Source organism: Balaenoptera musculus, chromosome 11 (genome assembly GCF_009873245.2).
Source record: "Balaenoptera musculus isolate JJ_BM4_2016_0621 chromosome 11, mBalMus1.pri.v3, whole genome shotgun sequence".
NCBI lineage: Eukaryota > Metazoa > Chordata > Mammalia > Artiodactyla > Balaenopteridae > Balaenoptera > Balaenoptera musculus.
The window spans coordinates 82,656,986-82,677,785 of record NC_045795.1 but is presented as its reverse complement, the minus strand read 5'-3'; the positions used below and the strand labels follow the sequence as shown (position 1 = coordinate 82,677,785).

The 20,800-nt window shown below is 32.6% G+C and overlaps 1 protein-coding gene across 2 annotated transcripts in view; it reads left to right on the top strand.

Moving 5' to 3' along the window:
- Window positions 1–18,235, top strand: part of TMF1 (TATA element modulatory factor 1) — a 29,275-nt gene extending 11,040 nt beyond the window's left edge. Inside the window, exons 6-17 of one of the 2 annotated variants that reach the window (XM_036868567.1) lie at window positions 2,578–2,720; window positions 3,099–3,265; window positions 3,561–3,717; window positions 7,097–7,189; window positions 7,901–8,057; window positions 11,743–11,935; window positions 12,780–12,849; window positions 13,084–13,176; window positions 14,041–14,142; window positions 14,427–14,579; window positions 15,719–15,844; window positions 16,543–18,235. In XM_036868567.1, coding sequence (XP_036724462.1) covers window positions 2,578–2,720; window positions 3,099–3,265; window positions 3,561–3,717; window positions 7,097–7,189; window positions 7,901–8,057; window positions 11,743–11,935; window positions 12,780–12,849; window positions 13,084–13,176; window positions 14,041–14,142; window positions 14,427–14,579; window positions 15,719–15,844; window positions 16,543–16,686 — 1,598 coding nt within the window. In that variant the 3' untranslated portion in view covers window positions 16,687–18,235. Of the gene's footprint in view, window positions 1–2,577; window positions 2,721–3,098; window positions 3,266–3,560; window positions 3,718–7,096; window positions 7,190–7,900; window positions 8,058–11,742; window positions 11,936–12,779; window positions 12,850–13,083; window positions 13,177–14,040; window positions 14,143–14,426; window positions 14,580–14,961; window positions 15,258–15,718; window positions 15,845–16,542 lie in introns of those variants that run through there. The other variant, XM_036868568.1, reaches the window with a different exon arrangement.
- Window positions 18,236–20,800: the final 2,565 nt, after the last annotated feature.

Below are 20,800 nucleotides of genomic sequence, written 5' to 3'. Positions count from 1 at the left end.
TCTGCACATGCATATACTACCCTTTTGCCAAACCACTTGAAAGTAGGTGACAGATATCATATCATTCCACTCCTAAATTCTTTTTTTATCCAGCTTTGTTGAGGTATAATTGAGAAATAAAAGTTGTATGTATTTAAGGTGTACAGTGTGATTTTTTATATATGTATATATTATGAAATGATTACCACAGTCAAGCTAATTAATATAGCAGTCACTTCACACACTTTGTGTCTGTGATGAGAACACTTTTAAGATCTACTCTTCTTAGCAAGTTATAGGTGTACCATACAGTATTATTAACTTTAGCCATCATGCTGTACATTAGATCTGTAGAACATACTCATCTTACATAATTGAAACTTTGTACCCCTTGACCAACATCTCCCCATTTCTGCCACCCACTAGCCCTTGGTAACCACCATTCTGTTCTCTGCTTCTACAAATTCAACGTTTTTATATTCCACATATAAATGAGATCATGCCATATTTGTGTCTGGTTTATTTCATCCTCTAGGTTCATCCATGTTCTCACAAATGGCAAGATTTTTTTTTAAAGCTAAATAATATTTTATTTATATCTATATCTATATTTATATCTTACCTATATATCTGTCTATATATATATATATATATATCTGTATCATATTTTCTTTATCCATTTATCCATTGACGGAAACTTAGATTGTTTCCATACCTGGGCTATTGTAAATAAGGCTGCAGTGAACAGGGGTGCAGATATCTCTTTGAGATACTGATTTCATTACTTTTGGATATATATATTCATAAGTGGGATCGGTGGATCATATGATGGTTCTATTTTTAATTTTTTGAGGAGTCTTCATACTGTTATCCATAGTGGCTGTACCAATTTACATTGCCACCACTAGTACACAAGGGTTCTCTTCACATCCTCTCCCGTATTTATCTTTTGTCTTTTTGATAATGGCTGTCCCAACAGGTGTGAGGTGACATCTCATTTTAGTGTTGATTTGCATTTCCCTGATGGTTAGTGATGTTGAGCACCTTTTTGTATACCTGTTGCCCATTTGTATACCTTTTTTGAGAAATGCCTATTCATGTCTTTAGCCCATTTTCAAAATTGGCTTAATTGTTTTTTTGTTATCAAGTTCTGTGATTTCTTACATATTTTGGATATGAATCCCTTATTAGTGTATAGTTTGCACATATTTTCTTCCATTCTTCATACTGTCTCTTCACTTTGTTGTTTCCTTTGCTGTGCAGTAGTTTTTTAGTTTGATGCAATCTCATATGTCTGTTTTTGCTTTTGTAGCCTATGCTTTTGGGATCATATCCAAAAAATAATTCCCAAGACTTATGTCAGAAAGCTTTTCCCTTATGTTTTCTTCTAATAGTTTTACCGTTTCAGATCTTACATTTAAGTCTTTAATCTATTTTGAGTTGATTTTTGTATATGATGTGTGATGGGGTACCATTTCATTTTTCTGAGTATGCATATCCCAGTACCGTTTATTGATGAGACTGTCCTTTCCTCATTGTGTGTTCTTGGCACCCTTGTTGAAGATCACTTGTCTGTAAATACGTGGATTATTTCTGGGCTCTCCATTTTGTTCCACTGGCCTGTATATTTGTTTTTATGCCAGTACCATAGTGTTGATTACTATAGCTTAGTAATATGTTTTGAAATAAGGAAATGTGATACCTCCAGCTTTGTTCTTGCTCAGGTTTACTTCAGCTATTTGAGGTCTTTTGCAGTTCCATATGACTTTTAGGGTTGTTGTTTCTATTTTTGTGAAAAATGCTGTTGGAATTTTGATAGGAATTGCATTGACTCTGTAGTCTACTCCTCAATTCTTCAGTCTGCATCTCTCAAGGACAAGTACATTTTTTCTTGACAAGCACAACATCATAATCACACCTAAGAAAATCAGCATTAATTCGGAAGTGTATTCCAGCACGTATTGCATCATTTATCTCAATTGTCTCTAAAAATAACTCTCATACCTGGTTATTTGTTCTGCCCCAAGATCCAATCAAAGTTTGTTCATTGCATTTGGCCATTATGTTCTTTTAGTCTTCCAGCAATCTAGCATATCTTTTTCATGATATCAAAGATTTTGTAGAGTCCAGTTGTCCCATTGAATGCCCCATGTTCAGGAATTTGTCACTTTCTTCATGATTAGATTCAGATCAGATTTCTAGTAAGAAATATAATAGGTGATATTGTGCACCTACCACTCCATCACATCAGTGGACACATGTCAGGCTGTAGCACAATTAGTGATGTCAAAACTGAATGTTTGGTTAAGATGGTGACCAGGTTTCTCTATTGTAAGAGCACATTTTTTCCCTTTGTAATTTATAATATGTGGGAGTGATTCTTTAAGACTGTAAATATCCTGTTCCCACACCATCCTTCTACCTAGTAATTTTAGCATTCATGGCTTATGCTGTCCAAATCAGTTTAACATTGACTGTTAACAGCATTGTGATTTTTCAAATATTCTGTCATTTTATGTCACTGGTTAGTTAAAACATTCTGTTCACATTCTTAGAGAATCATCATTATTTGAATTTATACTTTTTTGCCATTGCCAGGAGAAAAACTTTCAAAACAGCAGCTGCATAATTCTAACATCATTAAGAAATTAAGAGCTAAAGACAGAGAAAATGAAAATATTATTGCAAAGCTGAACAAAAAAGTTAAAGAGTTAGAAGAAGAGTTACAACATTTAAAACAGGTGAATATTAACCTTTCTCTGCATATATATATTGTTATTACTTCCAATATGAACATATGGCCATGGTTTATAAAACATTTGGGATGATTTATTGAGGTATATCATTTGGGAAGAATTTTTCAAGGAATTTTATAGTGAATGTTGGGACTTCCTTGGCAATCCAGTGGTTAAGCTGCCATGCTTCCACTGCAGGGGGCGCCGGTTTGGTCCCCAGTCAGGGAACTAAGATATCACATACTCTGTGGCGTGACCAAAAAAAAAAAAAAAAGAAGTAAATGTTAAGATTCTTCTTCGTTATTATAATACTTGAGATTCGTGGAATACAATTATTTCCTGTGGTGTTTTTTATTGAAAAATACCTTTGTTTTTATAATATAGGTCCTTGATGGCAAAGAAGAGGTTGAGAAACAACATAGAGAAAATATTAAGAAACTAAATTCTGTGGTAGAACGCCAAGAGAAGGATCTTGGCCGACTTCAAGTAGACATGAATGAGCTTGAAGAAAAGAACCGAAGTATTCAGGCTGCTCTTGATAGTGCATACAAGTAAGAAAATGAACAAATGTGCAACTCGTTTAAAATCAGTTATCAGAGCAGGATGTTGAAGAAACACTTTTTCTATTATCTGATCACTAGTAACATTTATAAACTTACCTATATATGAACTTGTGACTGCTTAAAGCAAGTTCAACAGAGTCCTCACTGTAGTCACTGTTTATTATGTGGTGAACTCTTCCTCATTCTGTAGATCTCATGGAAATCTACATGGAAACTTCATTAATTTGGTCATGTAATTAACTATATTATTTTAACTTAAAAATTATCTGTTTAATTTTTTAAGAGAACTTACTGATCTCCACAAAGCCAATGCTGCAAAGGATAGCGAAGCCCAGGAAGCTGCTCTAAGTCGTGAAACGAGAGCTAAAGAAGAACTTTCTGCAGCACTGGAGAAGGCCCAAGAAGAAGCCCGTCAGCAGCAAGAAACATTAGTGATTCAAGTAAGCATTAGATGAAAAATTAGTCTTTAAAATCTTTGTTTGTGCTTCTTCAAAATAAAGAATCTGTTAATTTGAATCAAACCTTATGTAGTGGCACATGTGTTACATTTTCTTTATAATCCTGTTGGGCTTATAAATCCTGTTGGGCTCATTTTCTAAGAGTACTGGATTGTGCCAAGCTTAATCAATTGTGTGTTTTTTAAACTGTTGTTAAAGTGATGCTTACATTATACCAGTATTGCTTATTTTTGGGGGGGGAATTTCAGACTTATTTGAGAACACTATGAAATCTAGGGATGTTCTTACCAGGGAAATGCATGAATGCAGATAAATGCTAAACATTGCATATAATTTCAGGAGAATCTGTTTAACTCCTGAGTTCATTCATAGCATCTGTGGGAGTCCATGGACCTCAAATGAAGGAAGAAAACCAACATTTGTCAGGCTTTGTCTTATAAAATCATCATTTGATAGATATTTGGGTTATTTACACTTTTAAATTTTATTTATTTTTACTGAGGTGTAGACTGATGTACAATATTATATACATTTCAGGTGTACAATGTAGTAATTCACAATTTTTAAAGGTTATACTCCATTTTTAGTTATTATCAAATATTGGCTATATTCCCTGTGTTGTACAATATATCCTTGTAGCTTATTTATTTTATACATAGTAGTTTGTACCTCTTAGTCCCCTACTTCTAATTTTCTCCTCCCCACTTCTCTCTTCCCTCTGATAACCACTAGTTTGTTCTCTAAATCTGAGTGTTTCTTTTTTGTTATATTTACTAGTTTGTTATATTTTTTAGATTCCACATATAAATGATATTATACAGTATTTGTTGTTCTCTGACTTATGTTACTAATCATCCATGTTGTTGCACAAGGCAAAATTTGAGTCTTTTTTTATGGCTGAGTAATATTCCACTATATATATACCATATACTATGTATGTATACACACACACCATATATATATATATATATATATATATATATATATATATATATGTATGTATATATCTCCATTCATCTGTTGATGGACACTTAGGTTGCTTCCATATCTTGGCTATTGTAAATAATGCTGCTATGAACATTGGGGTGCCTGTATCTTTTCAAATTAGAGTTTTCATTTCCTTTGGATATATACCCAGAAGTCTTTACACATTTTGGTTATTATGAATAATGCTGCTATAAACATTAATCTACAAATTTTTGTGTGAACACATATTTTAAATTCTCTTAGATATATACCCTCGGGTCGTATGGTAATCCTATGTTTAACTTTTTCAGGAACTCAAACTTTTCCACAGCTGCTGAACCATTTTATGTTCCCACCAACCATATATGAGGGTTTCAGTTTCTCTACATTCTTGCCAGTATTTGTCATTGTCTTTTTTTTTTTTTTTTTTTCCATTATAGCCCTTTTAGGGGTGTAAAATAGTATCTGACTGTGGTATTGATTTACATTCCCTTAATGATTAATGATGTTGAGCATCTTTTTATGTGCTTATTGACCATTTATGTATCTCCTTTGGAGAAATTTATTCAAATGTTTAAATTCTTTGCCCATTTTTTTATTATCTTTTTATTGTTCATTTGTAAGAGTTCTTTATATATTTTGCCTACTAGACCCTTATCAAATGTAGGATTTGCAAATATTTTCTCCCATTCTATAGGTTGTCTTTCACTTTCTTCATAGTGTCCTTTGATACACAAAAGTTCAATAAATTTTGTTGAAGTCCAGCTTACCTATTTTTTCTTTTGTTGCTTGTGCTTTGGGCATCACATTTAAGAGACTGTTGCCTAATTCAACATCATGCAGGTTTTCACCTGTTTCTTTCTACAGTTTTTATAATCTTAGTTCTCACATTTAGGTCTTTTACATGTGAATATCAAATTGTTCCGGCACTACTTGTTGAAAAGACTATTCTTCCCTCATTGACCTCAATGCACTTTTGATTTAATTTCACAGGGATATGTAAAACATTTACATGATTCCAAAGTGTGAAAGCTGTATAACAAAATATATTAAGATAACATTTGCTTCCAACTTAGCCCCTCCCTATTCCCTTTCTTTGCCTGTAAATAACCATTTTATTAGTGTTTCTATTTGTAAATGCAAGAAAACATACATATCTACATTTACTTATATACCCCCCACATATATATACACACCTACACTTACACACACATTTGTTTGTATCTCTCTCATCCTTCCTACATAAAATATAGTTTACTATTCATACTGTTTTACAGCTTGCTTTACTTACCTAATAAAACATCCTGGTGATCATTCCATGGTAGAGCATAGAGCATTTTAAAAAATTCCTTTTTATAGTTTTATAGTATATCATTGTGTGAATATACCATTCAGTCAGTTCCTATTAATGGATATTTGGGTTGTTTCCGATATTTTACTGTTGTAAATTACACCATGGTCCATACACCCCTTGTGCTTCTGCCACTCCCTCACTGGGATAGATAAAATATTAATATTTTAAATTAAAAATACTCGAACGTAATAATGAAAAATTGGGGGAATGGGAGATAGAGAGTATATGGGGTTACCATTCAAAAAATCATCACCTTTTACAAGTCCTGCCAGTTTTGTGTATTAACTTCTTGTCCTTATCTCCATGTACATATTTTTTATAATTGATATATATATATATTATTTTATAGTTTTTTCATTTAAGATTAAGTTGTACATTTCTGCATGTTTTTTATGTTCATTTTAATTTTTATTGGGTATATTCCATGTTGTATCCACATTTGCAAAAATAAATTACTGCTAATAGATATTAATAATATTTCTTGTTTTGTTTGTTTTTGTTAGTCTAGCTAACAGTGTAGAGAACATCTTTGTATGTTTACAGATCTGCTTCCATAGAGTAAATTCTCAGGACTAGGACGATCAGATGAAAGAATGTAAGAAGTTTGATGATTATGTTGCCATAACGCTTTCCAAAAAGGCTGTAGCAGTTTACAACCTGTGCAGCTGTGTATGAATATAGCAGCTAGTTTTTATAGCTCATATAGCTCCTATCACATTCTGCCTTACACTGCAAACGTTTATGGATGCATTGTCTTTCCTCCTATATTGTATGGCAGTGGCTGGGCCTTGTACATATTTACATGCTTTGTGTGTGTGTGTGTGCCTTATTGAGCTTTCCTAAGTACATATTGAATACATATGGTTCGGGGATTGCCTGAAGAATGGGATGTGTGGTAATCATACGTAAAAGCTCATTGGATAGTAAAGAGTGTTATACATGAACAGTAAGCCAACACAATCCAAAGTTTGTAGTTAGCAGGAAGTTATAGATAATATTGTGATGTTGGTTGTGATAGTGTTGTTGGTTCTCCTAATACAGGTGGGGGACCTTAGGCTGGCACTGCAACGTGCAGAGCAAGCAGCTGCCAGAAAAGAGGATTATTTACGTCATGAGATCAGTGAACTCCAGCAGGTACTGTCAGAGTTTCCCTAAACACAAATCTGAGATGCGTTTTTCAAGAAATAAAAAATGACTCAGTGGGGTGATGTTCTTAGAGTTGAGAAGATTACTCCCATACTTGTCATTTGCTGTATTTTTGTGGCTTATGTGAATAAAATCAGAGTGGGCACCTTAAAAATGTAAAAGAAAAGCCCTAATTTTGTTTTCTAGAAAATAATTTTATCATGATAGATATGTAGTATATTCAGTATTGTTTTTTCATTTGTAATGGCCGATTTATTAATTATTATGTCTCTGATTACTGTGGGGCAGATAAGCAATGCCTAGTTTTTATGCTACTACTCTGTTAATTTCAGTCAATGAACATGTACAGGAAAAGGGGAAGAAAATGCCCCTCAGATTGATCTTTCTGATTTTATAAATACTTAGAAATATTTGGATGAGGAGGCAACTACTGGGAGGTTTGGATGATACTCTTTATTATCTTAAGGTATTCAAAGGCTGTCTTTATCTTAGAAATGCTCTGTAAAGAAGCATTTATTTACTCTGTTGTGCAACTTAACTGTAACTTAAGGATTGAATAGTTAGAAAATAATTTAATAAAAAATCATTTTATCTTGGAGAAATACTTTTTCCCAGAAATCTCTCATAAAGTTTCTTTGCTAGCATTTTTAATGTTTTTATTGCTGTCAGTAGTAATGACTTAAGAATGTCATGATTCAGAGACTCCAGGAAGCAGAGAATCGAAACCAAGAACTGAGTCAAAGTGTTTCATCAACCACAAGACCATTGCTTCGACAGATAGAAAATTTGCAAGCAACTCTAGGGTCCCAGACGTCATCATGGGAGACGTTAGAGAAGAATCTTTCTGATAGACTTGGTAACTGCTTTAGTTCTTAAGCTCAATGTAGAAGCCCTTCTATCTCGTTTTAGAGTTAGGGTAATGGTATGAAATTGAAGTTCACTTGATCTCATGGTTTCATTTTGTGTCTAACTTGTAGATTTTTACCTCTTCTCCTCTTTTACATTTATTTTCTAATACCTTAATTGACTCTTTCAAAACATTCCTTACACGATGTGTCTGGTACTGTCTAAAATACTTCCATGTCATTCTTACATTCATTTTTACAAACTATTGTGCTCAACTGTTTTCTTGTCCATTGCTAAGTCTGACCTCGTTCTAGCTTGTCTACAGTAGTGTAGGAAGTAGAGATCGGATATGATTCTAGTCAGTGGTAGAATTCCAAGAGCAGAGATAGGTCTAAGTTAGATTAAGGTCAAATTCTAGTAGACAGATGCTGTGGAGTCTTAAGATTCCATATTTTGCTTCTTTACAGAAACACTCTAGGTTGCCCTTCTGTGCTGTTAATAAAAAGAAAATTATTCTTCTAAGATACTTATTCAAGCACAGAATATGTACATATTAGATATCCCAGAAGCTAGCAAATGGAGAAAAATTCCTGTGTCCATTCTATGCCTAAAATTAACTGTAATTTGAGAGACATCGTGGTGTAGTGATAAAAGCAGACGTGAATGGGTGTCAGGAGACTTGGACTCAGGGTTTTTATGTTTTGTTTTGAATCACCCAGTCAGACAGTCTGGAGCAAGACACTTACCTTCTCTGGACTACACCCTGAAAATCATGAGGGGTGAACTAGATTAGTGGCTTTCAAACAGTATTCAGTAGATCCCTGGTATGTCTTAGGGCTGGCTGTCATGGTGAGAGGGAAGCTTGACAAGTAAGCTGCTGGGCTCCCTCCAGGCTGCTTTAATGAAAGTAGTGCCTCCTTTATCTTTTTTTTTTTTTTTTGCCCCTTGTAGCTCCATGTAAGATTTTGTCTGGAAATAGATTTATCTGCTCAAAAAGAAGAATCACTGAACAGATGAACCTTCATATATTGTTTAATTTCTAGGTATTAATTTTAGGTCTGTCATTTATCTTGGACCACTTTTTGAGACCCATTTGTTATGAAATATGAGATATCTGAAAATGACACCTTCTGAAACAAATATTTATTTAGCAATAAAATGAAAGCAAGAAGCCATTATTTTTGTGGCTTTTAAACTGGAACCTACACAGCCTCAGGGATATGTGGTATGGTGCTGGAATGTAGGCAAAGCCACAGGACAAACGTACTGTATAATGCTATAAACAAGAGCATAGATACAGTATAGAACAGAATTTATAATGTAAAATAGAGATATTATTAGGTCTACTTTGGTGGTGAAAAAATATGAAAATTCTTGCCTTTGTTAAATCTCAGAATTTTATCCACTAGTCCTTTTATTTTAATTGTAATTGTCAATTGAGCCAACTGTAGATTCATATGCAGTTATAAGAAATGATATAGAATGGTCCCTTGCATGCTTTCCCCAATATCCATATGTTAACACTTTGCAAAATTATAGTAGAATATCACAATCAAGGTATTGACTTTGAAACAACCTTCTGATTTTATTCTGATTTCCCCAGTCTTACTGGTACTCATTTGTGTGTATGTATGTATATGTGTCTATGTGTGTATTAAGTTTTATCCAAGTTTACCACTTGTGTAGGTTCATGTATCCATCACTACAGTCAAGGTATTGAATAGTTCTAACACCACAAAGATCCCTCATTTTGCCCTTTAAAATCATACTTAGCACCCTCATGGCCCTCCCTCCCTGTCTCAAATCCCTGGCAACCACTAATCCTCCACTTCTAAAATTTTGGAATTTCAAAATGTTATGTAAATGTGGAACTTCCCTGGCAGTCCAGTGGTTAAGACTCCGTGCTTCCATTGCAGGGGACACAGGTTCGATCCCTGGTTGGGGAGCTAAGATCCCACATGCCGCATGGCACTGCCAAAAAAAAAAAATTTATGTAAATAGAATTGTATAACATGTGACATTTTGGGGATTGGCTTTTTTTGCTCAGTGTAATTTCCTGGAGATTCATACAAGTTCTTGTGTGTATCAATGATTTAGTCTTTATTGCTGAGTGTTTTTCTTTTTTTAAAAAAATATTTATTTATTTATTTTGGCTGCACCGGGTCTTAGTTCGGCATGAGGGCTTCTTAGTTGCAGCACGTGGACTTCTTAGTTGTGGCATGCGGACACTTAGTTGCGGCATGCATGCGGGATCTAGTTCCATGCGGGATCTAGTTCCCTGACCAGGGATCGAACCTGTGCCCCCTGCATTGGGAGCACGGAGTCTTACCCACTGGACCACCAGAGAAGTCCCTGCTGAGTGTTTTTCCATGTATGTAGCACATCTTGTTTAAACGTACCTGACGAAGGATGTGTGGGCTGGATCTAGACTTTGTATGGATAAAGCTGCTGTGAACATTCATGTACAGGTTTTAGTGTGAACTTAATTTTTCATTTCTCTGGATAAATGCCCAAGTGTGCATTTGCTGGGTTGTATGGGTAGTTGCATGTTTAGTTTTTTAAGAAAATGCCAAATTGTTTTCCAAAGTGGCTGTATCTATGAGAATAATCCAGTTTCTCTACATCCTTACCATCATTTTCTTGCAGTGTTGTCCCTATTTTTTTCTTTTAGTCATTCAGACAGGTGTGTAGTGATGCCTTATTATGATTTTAATTTGCATGTTCCTCATGAAAGATGGTGAATGTCAGTTTATGTGCTTATTTTCCATTTGTACATCCTCTTCGGTGAAATGTTTATGTCTTTTTGCCCATTTTCTAATTGGATTGTTTGTATTTTCACTGGTGAGTTTTGAGACTTCTTTATGTATTCTAGATGCTAGTCTTAGATAACATGATTTGCATTTATTTCCTCCAAGTCTGTAGCTTGTGTTTTCATCTTTTTCACATAGAACAAAGGTTTAAAATTTTGAAGAAGTCCAGTTTATCAGTTTTTCTCGTTACGGCTCACGCTCTTTGTGTCAAACCTAAGTACTCTTTGCCTATCCCTAGATCCTGAAGATATCTTCTGTTTTTTTTGAAAAGTTTTATAGTTTTTTTTTTTTTTCAGTTAAAGTATAGTTGACTTAAAATATTATATTAGTTTCAGGTGTACAACAGTAATTTGACATTTTTTTTTTTTTTTAATTTGACATTTTTATAGATTATACTTCATATAAAGTTATGATAAAATATTGACTATATTCCCTGTGCTGTACATTACATCCTTGTAACTTACCTATTTTATACCTGGTAGTTTGTACCTGTTAATCCCCTTCACCCGTTTTACCCCTCTTTACACTTAAGTGTATGATCCATTTGAGTTAATTTTCATATACTGTGTGAAGGTTAGTTTGAGGTTCTTTTTTTTTTTTTTTTTCCTTTGACTATCCAATTGACCCAGCACTGTTTGTTGATTCACTACTCTGTTGATACATGACTCCACTTTCAAATTAAAATATTTTGGTGAAAAAAATGATAAAGCACATATAAATTAAGATTTTTTTTGTCTCTGTAGGCAGACCTGCCTTAGTCAATGAGTACTTACAGTTTTAAGTGTGGTTATTTGCATCATTAAAAGTTTGAAGTCAGAATCTACTTGGTATCTTGGCCTCTTGAATGTATGTTTATGTGATTTTTCTTTTTTACCCTACAATCAGGTGAATCCCAGACCTTGTTGGCAGCAGCAGTTGAGAGAGAACGTGCGGCCACAGAAGAACTTCTTGCCAACAAAATTCAGATGTCTTCCATGGAGTCACAGAATTCTCTCTTAAGACAAGAAAACAGTAGATTTCAGGCCCAGCTAGAATCAGAGAAAAATAGGCTAAGAAAACTAGAGGATGAAAATAATAGGTGAGCATGTTTCTTGAGTGTTATTCTTGGTAGTTTCATGACATTTTAAAGCACTTTAAAAAAATATGTTGTTGGTTTTTAGCTTCATTGCACTGAGAACTGAAAATACATATTTTTAGTGTTTAAAGTCAGAGTCATTAGTAATAGGATATTATACCGAGATAGGACCAGGATTCATTGAACCTTGCATAGGCTCTTGAAATTGGGTGGCATGTTCTGAATGTATTTGCATTTTCCAGAGAAAGGATTCATTGCTTTAATCACATATTTTAAAGGAGTCTGTTACCACAAAATAGTTTGAAGACCACTCACTGGAGTTATTTTTATATTACAGGGGTTTAAGCATTGTTCCAGTCTTTCTAAATAAATGTCTGGGCTCTTTGGAAACCACAAGCTATAAAATCTATCTATGTGAAGTTATATTAAGGCTCTGATTAGGGGTTTTATCCTCTGAGTTCTGCCTTGGAATTTTACTTTTTAAAAAAGTAGTCAAGTAAAAATGATTCATGAAGTAAAATATATGAACTTTTGCAGACATTTTCATAGACCTCCCTAATAAGCCTTTGTAGGATCTGAACATATTGTAGAATGGTGGTATTCAAAATTCTCTTTAGAAAAAAAGTCTCTTTTTAAATGAAATCTTAATCCAGGGAACCAATAAATAAGATACACGAAGTAGTAGTTCAGTTTTTGAATAAAACCCAAGTCATCTGGAAAATACAGTTGGAAAATAAAGCTGATAATAAAAATGACTACTAAGTATGTAACTGGAGTTAATAAAGTAGTGAGTTTTTAATAGTCTGTACTATCATCTTTTTTGTTTTAATTCCCTTTGGCTTAATAGGTACCAGGTTGAATTAGAAAACATAAAAGGTGAATATGTGAGAACACTTGAAGAGACAAGGAAAGAAAAGGTATTTCGATTGGTGTTCGCTCACCTCTTAGGGCTTCCATTAGAGAATGGTTGGGGATGGTAGCGAACTAATGAGATGACAAGATAAAATGGGTGATGTTTCTGCTTTTGGAACTTGATCTTTAGTAGTAAAACAAATAGGAGTGTATACCTTATGTTCCTAAACTTTGAGATTGACTTACGATGATGACTTAGTATCACAGAAATTATCTAACTGTATCTCTCTCTCCATTAGACACTGTTGAATAGTCAGTTAGAAATGGAGAGAATGAAAGTTGAACAGGAAAGGAAGAAAGCAATTTTCACTCAAGAAGCAATAAAAGAAAAGGTATTAAATTTTGTTTTCTTTTTGATGTAACCAGTTAGTAGCAGTTGTGATTAATCATTAATTGTTTTGTAATTTTAGCTACACTTTATAAATACCATTTCTTATGTCTAAAATCAATAGAGTGATGAATTCTAGTAGTATAATCAGTGTTCTGCTCAGAGTGGATCCAAAGTAGTTTGAGTTTATGCAAAGACATCTGTGATTTCTAGGATTTGAATGACAGAACCTCTTGCCCCTTTTAAAATGAATTTTTGTGGTCTCTCACTGACACTGATGCACCTTATTTGGCCCATAGGCACCTTGGGAGTGAAACTGGTTTGTTCACTTTCTTTCTGGTTAATGGAGGTAATTTTTCTAAAGTGAGTTTCCTATATTTAAAGGATTGGCATATACTCGGTAGTAAGCATAATACATTAAAACTACCTGTATGTGCATTGACTGAAATTACCTTTTGAATTTATTTGGTTTAAAAAAATACAATGAAAATAAAATGAATAAGCCAGAAACTTTATGGTTTGTAAATCTCATTGGTAATCTTATTCTAAAGAATAGGTTTAATTGATGGTATGTTATATAATATGAAGCAATTAGTTCATATAATTGTTCCATTAAAAACATTCTCATTCCATTAAAAATAAACCAAATTATGTTGTTATAATATAAATGAGATGATTTGACCAAGTTTGTCTATGCTTTTAAATTACTAAATATTGTGCCTTTGATAAGACTTAAGATGTCTGTAACATTTTACGAGGAAATTAGAATGAATCTTTGTTGTCATTGATCCTAGAAAACTTTCTTGCTTTTTTATTTATCATTTTACTCTTTAATCTGAACTGAATTTTTTTTTCTTTACACCTTAAGGAACGGAAGCCATTTTCTGTTTCTAGCACTCCCACAATGTCACGCTCAAGTTCCATAAGTGGAGTTGATATGGCAGGGCTACAAACATCTTTTATGTCTCAGGTGATGTTTTACTTCTTACACGTGTCTAGTTCTTAGACTGAATAATGATAAAGAGAATGTGCAGATAGCAGTTCGACTCTCACCGTGATCTTGCTATTCTATAGGCAATCTATCTGCGTATTTGTAAGGGAGTGCTAATTGCACTGAGGAAATAGAGATGGTTTTCTGCCTTTGAGAAAGTCATAGACATTTTAAAGTAAGAATTGACCAAACCATTTTGTTTGACACTTATGCACAGTCTGTAGTAACTGAATAACTATATATGCTTTCTTTAATTAACACAGGATGAGCTTCATGATCACTCATTTGGACCAATGTCTGTATCAGCAAATGGAAGCAATCTTTATGATGCTGTAAGGATGGGAGCAGGATCAAGCATTATTGAAAATCTACAGTCTCAGTTAAAGCTAAGGGAAGGAGAAATTACTCATTTACAGGTATTATAAAAATTAAATGTGCTGTAGAAGTAAATGAAATTTTGAGGCCCAATGAGTAGCACCCTTCATTTCCACTTTCATTCTGAACAAATTGAGAAAATGAAATAGTGACACGTGAAGCCCCAAGTAAATCATATATATTAACGATAAAGGCTGGTTGGAGAAATTAGCCAAGGATGAAAGTTCAGTGGGCCTTCTGAGTGCCAGAATTTGGGAGACTGTCACAGGAAATGCTTGGCTGGAGTAGGCCACCCCATGTGCAACAGCCTGCCATGATAAGACTTAGAGGCATCTAGGAGCAGAGAGCTCCTTGCAGGCAGCTTTTCCAAACACGAAAAAAGGGAAGTTGCTGAGCTGAGCATAGCCATTTTATTCTTCCCAGATTCTCCGCTTAGGTAAGTTGCTCCAGCTCCCCCTATGAGGAGAGAGTAAAGGTGATGAGAGAGATTAGAACTATAACATCCTAGACATGAAAGGAAACATGGTGAGTGGAGCATCCTCCCATCTTATCTTGCTTTTCAGAAACTTAATGCGGTGACAAATGTTAAAACGTTTTACCTGTTTTCATTGTTAAACTTGATGCACTCGAAAGTGGAACTTTCCTCTTCTATTTTTATTATATGATTTTAGTTGAAAATATTACTGTATTAAAGAAGATGTCCTTGAATTGGAAGAAAATAGATCAGAATAATCTTATTACCTGTTATGTTTGTGTAGCCCACTGTTACGCTTAAGGGCACAAACGAACTTCTTTGGTAGTTGATGTTAGATTCTACCAACGTGACCTACATGGTTGGCGCTACATTAATTGTTTTTATTTCTCTGGGTTTTTGTAGTAATTTAGCGTAACTGAAATATATGCTATTTCCTTAGAGAAAAATGTAGAGTTGCATGTTTCAAACAGATGATTAAATTTTCTTCAGTTCTTTATCTCTCATAGTAAACCCTATAAATGGTATACCTTTGAGGAAAGTTGAAACTGTTTTTGCGCCTCTATTTCCTTATACCAGAAGCTAGCTTATGGTTATATGTTCACATATCTGTTTCTTAAAAAATAGCACATTAAATATGTTTATATTAGTGGGATTATTAAACAAGATATATTTTGATTTAAATCACTTCCTGGTAATGTTTCTCAGCTAGAAATTGGCAATCTAGAAAAAACACGCTCCATAATGGCTGAAGAGCTAGTTAAATTAACAAATCAAAATGATGAACTTGAAGAGAAAGTGAAGGAGATACCCAAACTTCGAACTCAGCTAAGAGTAAGTATTCTTCACCCTTATTTTTAGTTTACATAAAACACGTATGTATATGTTAGTGTTTTCTTTGATAATTAAAGAGTATTAATATTTGAGTGAAGAACTTTAAAAATGAATCTTATCTTGCTTGTCACATCACACATTCAGAGTAATGTTCACAATCATGTTTAGTCTCAGCACAGGAAAATAACTAGATTTCATTTGGCCAAGGCTCATTAATAATCCTGAACTTTTGCATGATCTGAGTAGTATTTTATTGATTGATGTTATATGTATCCTCACAATTAGCCTATTTGGTATTGGAAGTTGCTCTTAAGCCATATATGAGAATAGATTTTCTTTTGACTTTTCTTGTGGGGTAAATGCCAGGTAATACTTAAACCACAGTGAACCATAGAGACTGAAATTTCATCAAACATGCTGAAATTACTGGGAGAAAAGACAGATTAAGCTATATATGGGGAGAATTGTAGATTTAGTGAAAAGATATGTTAAGATTAATAGCCATCTGGCTTATTTTGTTTTTTTTATTCTTTTGTTCCAACAGACTGAGGTGTGAGTTTAATTTTTATGAGAGATGACTATATACTTTTATTTAGATTGTAATGTCTTTACTGGTGGCTCATTTATGATAATATAAATATAATATTAAAGATTTTCTGTACAGTTATTTAAAAATTGTAAACAAATATATTTTATAGGATTTGGATCAAAGATACAACACTATTCTGCAGATGTATGGAGAAAAAGCAGAAGAGGCAGAAGAACTTCGATTAGATCTTGAAGATGTAAAAAATATGTATAAGACTCAAATAGATGAACTTTTAAGACAAAGGCTCAGTTAACTTCTGAAAATTACATTCCCATCAAAGTGAATGTGAACATTTAATATCTAAGTGCAGATATCCAATAAATTCTTTTATAGAATTAGAAAGTGGAATTTAGCATTCAAAAATTGAAAAAAATTGTTTTATAGTATATAGTAATATTTCCAGTTAAATTATTTTGTGCAGTATTTGGACTTTATTTTTAAAACTATTCTTTAAAGATTTATTTTTTACAGTCTTTTTTTTTTTTTTTTGCCTTGAATAGCACAGAGATTTATTACTTTATCCTCATGTCAGTATGGTTAGGGAAGGAGAATGGTGTTATATATTGTAGATATATAACTAATTGTATCTATAATTTATATGTTTTTGTATATATTGAGAACATTTAAAGAGTGATAGTAACATATTGACACTTTGAAATCTTTCACACTTAAATCTTCAGTGCGTCTAATTACTATTCATGAAAATGGACATTGTGTTCAAGTAAAAAAAATTATTAAACCTGCAGTTATTAGATCTTGAACTAATTTTTTTTCTTTTGGGAAAAAAAACACTCTCTGAAGTTTAAAGGGTAAATAATTTAAACTTTAGAAGTTCTGTGGTCTCAAATTTTATTTCACTCAGATTTCACGATTAAGTCTGTACAAATTTTGGTACCTATTTGGAGAAAGCTATAGCTATTCAAAGTTATCTAGGCATAATTGAATAGTGGAAAAATCTACTTACAGTCATTTTGTGATGGTATCATTAACATTTTAGTAGTTTTGAAGACGTATTGTTTTACTACCCTATAAAATGAATCAAAAGTAATTAAATTACTAATATAATTTTCTTTTTAAAAATTAATTGTTCACATTTTGTAAAGCCTTATTTTTGGCACATTAAAAGTATATGATTGATATTGATAATAATATTCATAACAAAATGGAGAAATTATAGGAGTTAAATTTGGCATTTTGCAATTTTCTGTGGTTTATCATTTAATTTTTTTCTTGAAACTTTAAACTGAAAAATAGTGTGGAATAGCTGAAAAAATAACTATGCCTTCCTCTCAGCTGTGTTTTAGACTTGTGAAATATTTTGATACATTTTATTATTGAAAGTCATTTAGCTGCCTTTACTTGAAAGTAAGAACACTCACTTAACTTTTAGTTACATTTTAAACGCTAGAACTTTAGCTACAGGTAAGCCATGTTGAAGATTTTAGAATGCCTTTCAGGGCAATTCAAGTGACCTCATTTTTGTTCTTTTTGCATTCAAGACAGTATTTCTGTCAGTGAATCTCTGATTTGTAGCATTAATAAATATTCTTTCCATGTGAGCCAAATTCATAAAATTAATTTTCTATATTTTAGTGGTAAAAAACAGTATAATAGCTTTCTGTCAGCTTTTTTTTTTTTCCCCAGGGGCTGACAGAGAATGACAAGACTGATAGCAATAAGAAATGTACAGAATTAGAAAATATAGGAAACTTAAGTTGCAAATTCTGTCAAGTGTTTGAAACTAGAAGTTTAGGAATTATGAAATTGTTCTTTTAATATATCCATTAGTGAGGAAAAAAAAACCCAAAAACCCTTCAGTTGTGGAGAAAAGATTGAAATAAAATTCCTTTACCTTTCAATTTTATAATATTATACATTCTCTTTTCTTAATCCATATTAACATTAATAAAGTCAACTCAACTTAAAATTTTAAAGTGTTCTAAGTTTATTTAATTTAAGATAAACAGCTATTTAATATTTAAGTCTTCGGCTGTATATTACCATATATTGTTCTTTATCCACAAATTAATAGCTGATGTTCATACAGATCTTATTTTATTATACACTTAGATTTCTCAATACATTTGTAAGTTGAGAAGGTGTACTGAATTGCTTTCTTGAAAAACTCCACTAAGTGGCAGAATACCTATTGAATATTGGTTGCTGTATTTTGCTGTTTGTCATTAAAACTTATCTGTCCATATTCTAGAAAATATTTATATTTTAATAAAGAAAATAGATCGCAGTCAGATGTTTCCATTCTTGAAAGAAAATAGGTAATATAAATGATAACAATGTCAAGAATATAAACAAAGAATAGAGGAGTGTGAACATTGTTGTTTCATATATAGACAACTAAGCACAGACTATGGGCATCCTTCTAACTCTTGGGAAGCTGAATTGGGAGTACCATTTCTTTCTTTTTCTTTACCTGTTTATTGAGAACTTCCAGTTGTACAATGTTTAACATATGGGGATGTATCAAATGTATCTATACTTTGATTTAAGATATTCTAAATATGGATAATTTCTAACCTAGGAAAACATGTAGTTTATAAGTAAGTGAAAAGAAAAGTTCAGGAAAATTTTTTTCTTGTAATCCTTCATTTGGCATTTGATTTATTAATTGAAAGTTTTTTTTAAATGCTTATTAAAAGTATGTGATTTATAATATATAGAAAATAGCCACAAGAAAAAATAGAAAATTACTATAAATATTTTATCTTGTTCTACCACTCTTTGTCTAGTATGTGTACATGTATGTTCTAATGTATCATAATTTTTCATTTTCATTTAAAAATCTAATGTCCCCAATTCTATTCAGTTTTAAACTATTACAACTTTAACTTCATATTTTGTAAAGGGCTAAAAGTATGATTTAAACTACAGATGGATATAATATTTTAATCCTAAATGAAAGATAATGTAAATAATAAGCATGGATCTGATTTGAATAAAGATTTTAAAATAGTAATAATGTATTTCATTTTTAACATAATTTAGAGTGGTCAGTACCAATGAGTGAAGATAGTTTTCTTTTATGAAGATAGATATAACTTCGGAATTCTTATTTTAAGAAAATAAGGATAAGCCCAAATTTTTATGAGTTATATTACTAAGTGTTTTATTAGAATTAAATATAGTTTTTCTAATGAAGACATGTTTTTGGAAAATATAATTCTAAGAATTTACTTCTTGTAACTAACTGGTGTAATTACTGTAATGATGATTTGTGTCTTTTTAGAGTCTTAAACAGTATCAAGATATTCTTCTAAAAGTCATAAAACATTTCTGTATTCAAATAATAACAGATAAAATAAGTTATCCTCTATTCATAAGTTATCTTGAGTTCATATTGCTTGTACTGTTGAACTCTGCAACTTTGATCCTTTAAAGTACTTTTAAGCTATTGCTTTTACACATACCCATTTAACTTTTAGCAAATCACGACCCTTTAACAAGATGAGTGAAAATTAAATGTATCTTTCTTAATACTTAAATACTTTTTTTTTATAAAAAAACAAACAAAACCTCACAATGCTTCAGTAATCCACAATTGTGATACAGAGGATTTACTCTTAGTGCTGTCCAGAATTTATTCCCCATGTTGACCTACTGCCAACTAAGGTAAATTTCATTTTCAGTCCTCAAATAATACTAAGCAAGGGCTAATGGGAGGTTTTTCTTGTTTGCTTAACATTAAACTCTCTTCTTTGACAGGTAGTGATGGGCAGAGCATGGTGGATAGAGGTGTTCCTTTCAGTTTTAGACAATGCCATGCCCATTTGTCTCTTTTGAAATGACAATCTTAATTTTTACAAATAACATATTATTAAAAAAAAAATCTGTGGTCATAGGTGATGATAGGAAACACAGTGCTTACTTTGCTATTGTTAAGGAATTCACTTATATGAGATCATAATCACTCATCCACTGTTCTGAAATCTAGAAAGCTCTGAAAACCAAATGTTTCTTTAATAAGCTTGTGGTCAAGTCTGCTTTGGTAGTAAAGCCTGACCTTCACTGACATGAGGCTATTACAGGCTTTATCTCACTTAGTGTGAGTATTCATGCATTTTGCTGCATTTTGTGTGAGAGTATGGGGTGCTGATCCAGGGCACAGTGAGGGTGTTAGGTAGTAAGATGGTGTGCATACCCTATTCTGTTAAAAAATAATCAGGAACACATACGGTACCAAGGATTTTGGAAATGGGATTGTATACCTGCACTTTATCTTCAAATAAGCCTTTTAAAGTGAATACCATTATCATCTCCATTTTTAAAATGAAGAAAGGTTAAGTAATTGCTCAAGGTCATATGGCAAATAAGTGGCAAAGTTGAGACTCTAATTTGTGCAGTTTGGCTGC